This window comes from Nomascus leucogenys, chromosome 15 (assembly GCF_006542625.1).
Source record: "Nomascus leucogenys isolate Asia chromosome 15, Asia_NLE_v1, whole genome shotgun sequence".
Taxonomy (NCBI): domain Eukaryota; kingdom Metazoa; phylum Chordata; class Mammalia; order Primates; family Hylobatidae; genus Nomascus; species Nomascus leucogenys.
In genome coordinates, this window is record NC_044395.1 from 66,345,396 (window position 1) to 66,354,819 (window position 9,424).

At 40.0% G+C, this 9,424-nt stretch overlaps 1 protein-coding gene across 1 annotated transcript; it reads left to right on the forward strand.

Annotated features, from left to right (window-relative positions):
- The first annotated feature begins 7,213 nt into the window (after positions 1-7,213).
- LOC100584971 (olfactory receptor 51I2) lies at positions 7,214-8,269 on the forward strand. The gene has a single exon (XM_003254832.3). The coding sequence runs from the start codon at positions 7,287-7,289 to the stop codon at positions 8,223-8,225; it is 939 nt and encodes a 312-aa protein (XP_003254880.2). The 5' UTR covers positions 7,214-7,286; the 3' UTR covers positions 8,226-8,269.
- The last annotated feature ends 1,155 nt before the right edge of the window (positions 8,270-9,424 follow it).

The following is a 9,424-nucleotide window of genomic DNA, read 5'->3' on the forward strand; positions in this document are numbered from 1 at the left end:
TATAAAGACACATGCACACGTATGTTTATTGCGGCACTATTCACAATAGCAAAGACTTGGAACCAACCCAAATGTCCAACAATGATAGACTGGATTAAGAAAATGTGGCACATATACACCATGGAATACTATGCAGCCATAAAAAAGGATGAGTTCATGTCCTTTGTAGGGACATGGATGAAACTGGAAACCATCATTCTCAGCAAACTATCACAAGGACAAAAAACCAAACACCACATGTTCTCACTCATAGGTGGGAATTGAACAGTGAGAACACATGGACACAGGAAGGGGAACATCACACTCCAGGGACTGTTGTGGGGTGGGGGGAGTGGAGAGGGATAGCATTAGGAGATACACCTAATGTTAAATGACGAGTTAATGGGTGCAGCACACCAACATGGCACATGTATACATATGTAACAAACATGCACGTTGTGCACATGTACCCTAAAACTTAAAGTATAATAATAATAAAATTTAAAAAGAAAAGAAATCAAGCATAATAAAATATTCATGGTAGAATTTACGTCATAAGTATGCTGGTATTCACTGTGAAATTCTTTCAAGTTTTCTGTGTTTGAAATTTTTCATAATAAAATGTTGGGAAATTTTTAATGAAAAAAGGATGAAGTAAGACATAGTCTATTATGCCATGTTCAAAACACCAGTGAAAATTCAAACTAATACAAGTGATATCGATGTCCTTTAAACTAACCCTGAGCATCTTTTATATCAACTCAGTATTTAGCATGCTATGAGATTTTATGTATTTGACATAACTGATATTTTTATATGACTAAAGAATCAAATTTTTCAGTTGAAGCTATTTTGCCAAAGATTAACTACTTATGTTCAACAAATAAACATTCCCTGCCATGCCTATATCCCATTCTAGGGACATCTATTTCTTCCCCCACAGGTCTCTCTCTCCAGTGGACGCCACAGAAACATGCAGAGCCAACTATAGTGTGATCACTGCCTTCATGGCAGAACTGAAGAGTGTTGTGAAGAAAAGAGGCATTGATCCTACTTCAGTGGGTAAGGTTTTAGGGATATAGGGACTTAAATCGTGTTTGATAGTGTACCTGCCAGAAGTAGTTCCCAGAGAAATCTAGGCATCTGGCTTTAAGGGAGAAGATTCATTTTGTACAACAGAATCTCTACTCCCCAGAACTCTAAAATGTCAATTACTTTGATCTTTCATGGACTACAACGAGTTGATACTTTGCATGGTGCTGACCATGAAAATGAAAGCCCCTAGGAGATCATGTATCTTACAATGATAATAATACAATAAGAATGAGGCTAACAAAATGTGCTTCTGTTCTGTACCAAGGCTAAGCCTGTTTACCCTCAAGTCCACTCCTGACTCTTCTGTGACTCTTTATATCACACTTATCCAATCATTACTTGAAGAATATGATGGATAGAGCTGGTTGGGAAGCACTGACAGATGCAAGGTATCTCTCACTCCACTCCCCTGCCTCAGGCAGAGTCTCTAGTGTGAGCTGCATCTCTTCTATGGTTCCAGCTTCCACTGGCTGGGCTCACTTTGGCTGTAGTTCTAGTAACCCCACCTGTGGCTTTCCAGTCTACAGGTAGTAGTAGCTTCCTGCTGTTACAAATCTCTGGACTATGTTACTATCTGCTGGTCAGTTCCTCATTTCTTTTGAAATCTGTATAAATAATTTCCAGGATTAAATATATTCAGTTTTTTGTACTTATTATTATGTTATCACCACTCAGTCTCAATCCCCTATCTTCTATACCATTTTTTTGTGATATTGGGATTGAGCCTCTGCAAACTGCATTCCTCCTTTGCCAACCAGCTCCCAAGATCTACAAATATGGGGCATTAGGAAGCTGGGGCAGGAAGAAGGAAATTGTACCCTACTTCCTTTCTGTTGCTCTTTCCCCAGTGGCACTTCTTCACCCAAGTACTAGTGGTCAATTCCAGTGGCCTTAGGTGGTTATATTTTGAAGCTTTCCAACACTTCTAGAACCAGCCTTACCATGGCCTCTTAAAGATCTCAGAATTAGCCAGATAAGTCTCCCCTCAACCCCCATCTCAGAGGAGTAAGTCCTAGACATAGGGAACCTCTCTTCTGAATTCTTGAGACCCCAGAATCACCTAAATAGTGACCACTCCTCAAAGTCTGAGTTTCAGCTTTGCAGCACTCCTGTTTCAAATTTGTAAGGTTTAATCGTGCCAAATTCCTACCTTTGTTCCTCCAGTCCTAGGCTTAGAAGCTATGTCCTAAAGTTGCTGCCTACAATGATACTTTCATATTCCCTTTTTGTCTTGTGTGTTCGCCAATATTTGGTTAACAATTCATTAATTTTTCTCAATTAAAAGAGCTGGTGTGTTTCTTATATTCTGACCAGACCGTAACTGAACCCTAATTTTTGTTCCTAGGTTAGATTGTGACTGATCCGTGTGAAGCCAACAGAATCACTTAATATGATCCACACCCAGTAGACGTTAATCTAAATGAATAAATTAACATTGATAAACGTACTTTTCTGCTCTGATAGCAACATTGAAGGAGAGACTATTGTTGCATTGAGGTAGGGCATTTGTTGTAAAAGCCTGACCATTTCTTGAATGGGGTACAAGCTAGAGAGAGATGGCACGGTGTTGTCTTATATCCTATCCAAAAGACTCCAAGATTCCACAAGGGCAATCTAGGTTGTGGAAGGAGTTATAAGCAACCACACAGAATAAAGAGATATTAGCTTAAACTAAGTGGAGAACAAGGAAAAAATGAGAAGAAGCTTCTAAGAATAACCTATCAAAGTAACTGTAAGAAAGAGTCAGCTTTATACATTTAAGAGACCCAGTTAACATGATAACAACTAACTGCAGCACCAATTAATTGTGAACTTTCCATTCCCCCATCTCTCTCTTTCTGGGAAGAGAAGCCAAAAACCAGAGTTAGCACATGAAGAATGAAAGAAGAAAGGATGTAGCTCTGAATGCTGGAAAGTTTGACTATTATTCTAGACTCAACCTTCTAGTTATTCACCAGAAGATATTTTATTATCTGAATGTGACCAGAAAATTTAAAGAACACAGTTTTCATCCAGGAATAAAAAAGAAGAACCAGCCCCACTCAACATATTTAAAGAGACAAGAAGAGTAAAAATAGTCACTTTCTGATTGCACCTCAGTTGATGGGCTTGGTCATCATATCACATAAACCCAGAATCTCTTAGGAGGTAATGAGCTCCTCTCTTATAGCAATTGCCTGTCTATCACTAGAAGATGTTTTGAGTGGAGTAGAGAATTGCTCTAACAGATTGCTAAGTTCTTTTTCAGCTAAAAGAGCACAGGCTTTATTCTCATTAGTTATTACGGACCTCAGGAGACTAAAACCTCCCTGAAGAATTTTCAGACACAAAGTCAGCATCACTGCCCTCTACCACAGGGCCTGTCATGAGACATAAAAGTGGCAAGGATGAATTCACTTCAGCAGAGAGAGGGAAGAACTTGTTCTGTGGGTGTCTCATCAGTCTCTCTTCTGGTGAGTTCTGAAACCCTATAGGAATAAGCCAACTGATTTCTCCTGAAGCCTGCTCCATGAAAGCATTAGACTGGGCAAGGGGTATGGTGGGGAGAAGTGGAAGAGACTGGTGGAAGGTATCTGATAGAAGCATCTTAGTAGAATGAGCAAAGGAGCAGGAAAGATCTCTGGACTTGGGGTTCTTGTTCTGGCACTGCCATGTACTGATTGTGTAACCCCAAGCGATTCATTGAGTCCATACTTGCCATAGTCAATTTCTCTGTGACTCCAAGCTTCAAAGGTCAAAGTTTCTGTGGCTCATTAACATTGCTGCAAATTCAGAGAGGGAAGCAGGACTCAGGATACAGGAATGGTTCAGGAATCTAGAAGGGAAGTGGTCACAACCTATCCCATGACAAACAGCTAAAGCACATGTGGTTTAATTTTGCTCTTCTCTTACGAATTCAGTGATAACAAAATATGTAAAAATCTCCAGGATATTAAAAGGAGAAATCAGCTAAACTTTAGATGAACAATGAATAGCTGATAATTTTCATTATTTATTATCCACGATACAGATTGAAAACTATGGTCTTTAGACAGCCTTTCTGTACATTCCTCCAGCCTCTACCTTCTTTCCGCCCCCATAACAGCACCATAGCAAACTCTCACAGGCATTCTTTGCTTGATTAAAAAGTAAAATAAAGTGAAAGAACATCAAAGCCATAAAGTATCTCAGAGAATGTCCTTAAAAATAAGACATACACCAGGCGTGGTGGCTCATGCCTGTAATCCCAGCACTTTGGGAGGCTGAGGTGGGTGGATCACCTGAGGTCAGGAGTTCGAGACCAGCCTGGCCAATATGGTGAAACCCTGTCTCTACTAAAAATACAAAAATTAGCCAGGCGTGGTGGCAGGCGCCTGTAATCCCAGCTACGGGGGAGGTTGGGGCACGAGAATCACCTGAACTTGGGAGGCAAATTTGCACCACTGCACTCCACCCTGGATGATGGAGCAAGACTCAGTCTCAAATAAATAAAATGAATGAATGAATGAATGAATGAATGAATGAAAATAAGACACAGGTCTAAAAAAAGAAATGGATTTTTCTATGCTTATATAGCCAGTACCTTCCAGAGCCAGAGTCAGGACTCCTGACACCCTCAGGATACTTTATTCTAAACCGCCTGGTTCTTACATGGTTTCAGAAATCTCAAGGTTCTAGTTCCAGGAATAGGAGAATTTGTGTTCAGCCTTGGAGACAGGTACTTTTGTATAATTTTTTCCTATGTATCTGCCTTTAGCCACTCACTTTGTTTAAGGGTACCCGTGAAATCTTTGTTCAGAAGTGCATTCCTCTATTTTCCTTTTAAACTTCCTCTCCAATGCCTTAATGATACTTCGAAGACCTTGGTAAGAGAGAAGAGAGTCACTGTTCACCTCCCACTTATCAGTGAGAGCATGTGTTGTTTGGTTTTCTGTTCCTGTGTTAATTTGCTGAGGATGATGGCTTCCAGCCTCATCCATGTCCCTGCAAAGGACATGACCTGCATGCTCTGCACATGTATCCCAGAACTTAAAGTAAAAAAAAAAAGAAAAAAAGAGAGAGAAGAGTCTTAAAAGTCTTTAAATTAATGTTTTATCACCTGGTCTCCATAAACTGTGAGGAAAGCTCATCTCACTGGGTCTCAGTGTCCATATCTGTTAAGTATTAAATGAGAAAATAAATGTAAAGTTCTTTGCAGAGTACCTGACATATCACATGTGTTCAATAAGTATTCATTTTCTTTCTCAGTATTACTTTATTCCTATCTGTCCAGACAACCCACAAAATTAGCGATCCCCAAGGTATGGGAAGGGATATAATTCTGGAACAGTCAGGCAGTCTTTCTTCTACAAATACTAAAGCATAAGTCCCCAGACCCAGCATGGCTTTGGCCTTGCCCTCAACAAAATCCTGCTTTCAGCCTGTTTTCTTCTCCCTTCTGTTACTTTTACATTGGCTTCGTTCTCTTCTATGTATTGTGATTACTTTCTACAAGACTTTATATGAAGAATGAGAGTGTAGTCAAATGAGAGAAATAAGAGACAAACATCAGTCCTGGATCCCAAGTAATCAGAGTTCTTGAAGAGACACAAGCATACGCAGACTGCGCTCTAAGACCAGAAGGGACATACGCAGTATAAACATGGAGGGACAGCCACTGCCTTGCCGGAAACCATAGTACCTGTGAGTTATGTATTGCTGGGGATATTTTAAAAATGATTCCTGGGGTGACAATGCTTCATTGCACCCCATTCCACAACCTCTGTTACTTTCAGATACCTCATGTTCCTGGGTCCCCTTTCTCCTTCATTCCCATCAGAAAGAACTCTGAGAGCATGGTCCGGCCTTGCTTTGTTAGAGGTTGGAGAGGAAAGACAAAGGAAAAACAGCGGTATGTAATTCTGGGGTCCTTCTCTAAAAGGAGGGTGCCCTATTAGCTTGAAATGTCTGCTTAGTGAAAAGCCTTCCAGCCTTCTGTATCCTCATCCACAATGAGGCAATGAACACAAAAATGTGTCAAAAAGAGAACAATACAATCACTGTGACAGAGAAATGGCTGTAGGAAATAATATGTGAATGCCAACATAAGAAAAATGGTACACAAATACAAGCCATTAAGGGTTTAAAAAGTTCTTGTGTGGGCTAGTACATTAATATCAGTGGGCAGTCCCCAAGCATGTAGATAAAGTGTTGTGTGAGTATACAAATCTATGTGTCTATGAGTGTGTATACATGTATAAATGCTGCATATGTCAGTGCAGACTGAGAGTATGAGGACAAGATCTGCATGTTAAATGGTATAAAGATCAAGAGGGACTGTGTGAATATATTTGCACAACAGAGTGACTTTATGAGATATGGAGAGAGTATGTGAATGAGCGTCTTGTTAGAGTATGAATGAGCTTTCTTACTACCTGTTGTGAAGGTACATTAATGTGTCCTTGTGACTAATGGGTATTTTGAGAGTACATCTAACATGTGAGGGTATGTAAGTTTGTATTAGGAACAATGCTCTCCCACACCAAATGCTAGTGTGCCTATAGAATATTTAAGGACAAATACATAATTTTTCCAGAAACAGATACAGCCTTGTGCCTTTGCACAAATATATGTTGTTTCTGTTGTTGCTTTTTTGCAGTAACTCTGCCAACGAAAAGCTCATGACTGCCTCTGGAGGCAGTCAATTACCTCCACACCCCACTGTCCTTTTCCTTCTCCATCCAAGCACACAACATGATACAAACTTGCTCTGGGAAAGTCATTAATTAGTGACACATAGGAATTAAGCAATATTTTCAAGAAAATATTTAAATATTTCCAAGTGCTACTGATAACACAAACTCTTGACTTGCTTCTCTTGTGGCTATGAATTGTAGTTAGCATATTTCTATTGAATGATGCCTCCAAAATATATGAAAGTTGTAGAAATGTAGTTTAAACATTTTCCTTTTAACTAATTTCTATTATTGAAGTATTTGTCAATGTCTTCCTTCTTCATAAAACAGAGGGAAATATTAGCTCAGCCTGCAGCCTGATCATCATCAAATATGAAGAAAAAGTTTGCCTGCATCATCTCGAAAGCAGTGATTTCATGAATGCATCAGTTTCCATTTATGTCAACATCATCGCTTTGTCTCTTATTTCCTGATTTCTCGTCCTCCAGCAAGTGCAACTGTTAGAATTCTCCAAGTCAGAAGATCTGACTCTGAAAAGTACCCTAAGTTTGTTTTGCTATGGGGTTGTTCAATGTCACTCACCCTGCATTCTTCCTCCTGACTGGTATCCCTGGTCTGGAGAGCTCTCACTCCTGGCTGGCAGGGCCCCTCTGTGTGATGTACGCTGTGGCCCTTGGGGGAAATACAGTGATCCTGCAGGCTGTGCGAGTGGAGCCCAGCCTCCATGAGCCCATGTACTACTTCCTGTCCATGTTGTCTTTCAGTGATGTGGCCATATCCATGGCCACACTGCCCACTGTACTCCGAACCTTCTGCCTCAATGCCCGCAACATCGCTTTTGATGCCTGTCTAATTCAGATGTTTCTTATTCACTTCTTCTCCATGATGGAATCAGGTATTCTGCTGGCCATGAGTTTTGACCGCTATGTGGCCATTTGTGACCCCTTGCGCTATGCAACTGTGCTCACCACTGAAGTCATTGCTGCAATGGGTTTAGGTGCAGCTGCTCGAAGCTTCATCACCCTTTTCCCTCTTCCCTTTCTTATTAAGAGGCTGCCTATCTGCAGATCCAATGTTCTTTCTCACTCCTACTGCCTGCACCCAGATATGATGAGGCTTGCCTGTGCTGACATCACTATCAACAGCATCTATGGATTCTTTGTTCTTGTATCTACCTTTGGCATGGACCTGTTTTTTATCTTCCTCTCCTATGTGCTCATTCTGCATTCTGTCATGGCCATTGCTTCCCGTGAGGAACGCCTCAAAGCTCTCAACACATGTGTGTCACATATCCTGGCTGTACTTGCATTTTATGTGCCAATGATTGGGGTCTCCACAGTGCACCGCTTTGGGAAGCATGTCCCATGCTACATACATGTCCTCATGTCAAATGTGTACCTATTTGTGCCTCCTGTGCTCAACCCTCTCATTTATGGCGCCAAGACAAAGGAAATCCACCGAGCCATTTTCCGCATGTTTCACCACATCAAAATATGACTTTCACACTTGGCTTTAGAATCTGTTATTTTGGCCATAGGCTCTCATCAGTAGCATGGTCATCATCATCATCAAAGTATAAGATAGATTGTGTGCTGCAGGAAAAGTAGGCCAGGAAATGGTGATGCAAAACTTATAACACAAAACAAGGAGTTCCAAATGAATAGTACATTCACTAAATACCAACAGTATTCTTAGAAAGATAAATATTGGGAGCAACTGAGTAATTAGACAAGTTTTACAGAGGAAGATTAATTTAAGCTAGGAATTATTTTCTATAATAATGAATATTACTAATATAATAATAAACTTAGTCCTAAAATGTATCAAGTACTATTATAAATTATTTGTGTGTATTAATTCACTTAATATTCATACAAATCCTCTAAGACACAGAGAATTAATTCTTCAGCCTAACATAGATAATTTGTTGTCCAGTTGACATTCAACACTAATCTATCTCTAGTGGTCAGTGCAGCACCCAACCAGTACAAATATGGCCTGACGGTCAAACTGGCATCATTTAACATTACCATTGCTGCCTCTGCTTTCCCCACCACTGTCATTCTTAAACACTCATACATTGCTTTAACTTCACAAAGTGAAATCGGATTAACTATTAGAACTCACCATAAAATGTATGAACAAATGTGATCTAGGTAAACTGATAGATATTGACATTTAGGAAAATCTCCAGATTCCTCTTTACTTCTTTTATCTGCCCACCACTCAATCCTCACCAACAGAAAGCAATGTTCAATATCTGAGATATCTGACTCATAGAATTTTGGGGGAAAGGGGGAATTGTGCTAGGGGCACAATTTCTATTTCTCTTTGCTTCTTGAGATTTTAACTGTCTTCCACAAAATGACATGTTAAGAGATGTTAGAAATTAAGACATTCTAGGATTTCCAGTTGCAAAAAAAAAAAAAAAAAAAGCCTAGGATAGACAGACTAGAGCACTTATGATTTAGATACCGGAAAATAATTCTTTCAGAGCTTCTCATATGCTTCCCTTGATACCAGAGGTGGGATATAGTAAGAAATTCATTGGTGCTAATTTTGGTGCTCTCATAGTAAGTTTAGATTTACTTGTAGATCAAAAGAGAGAGAGGGGTGGGGGGAGAAAGAGAGAAAGAGAGAGAAACAGAGAGAAGGGAGAGAGAAAGAGAGAAAGAGAGAGAGAGAGAGAGAGAGAG

Bases quoted from the DNA above. Each gene is read 5' to 3' on its own strand.
- LOC100584971 (XM_003254832.3), top strand. From the start codon at position 7,287: ATGGGGTTGTTCAATGTCACTCACCCTGCATTCTTCCTCCTGACTGGT.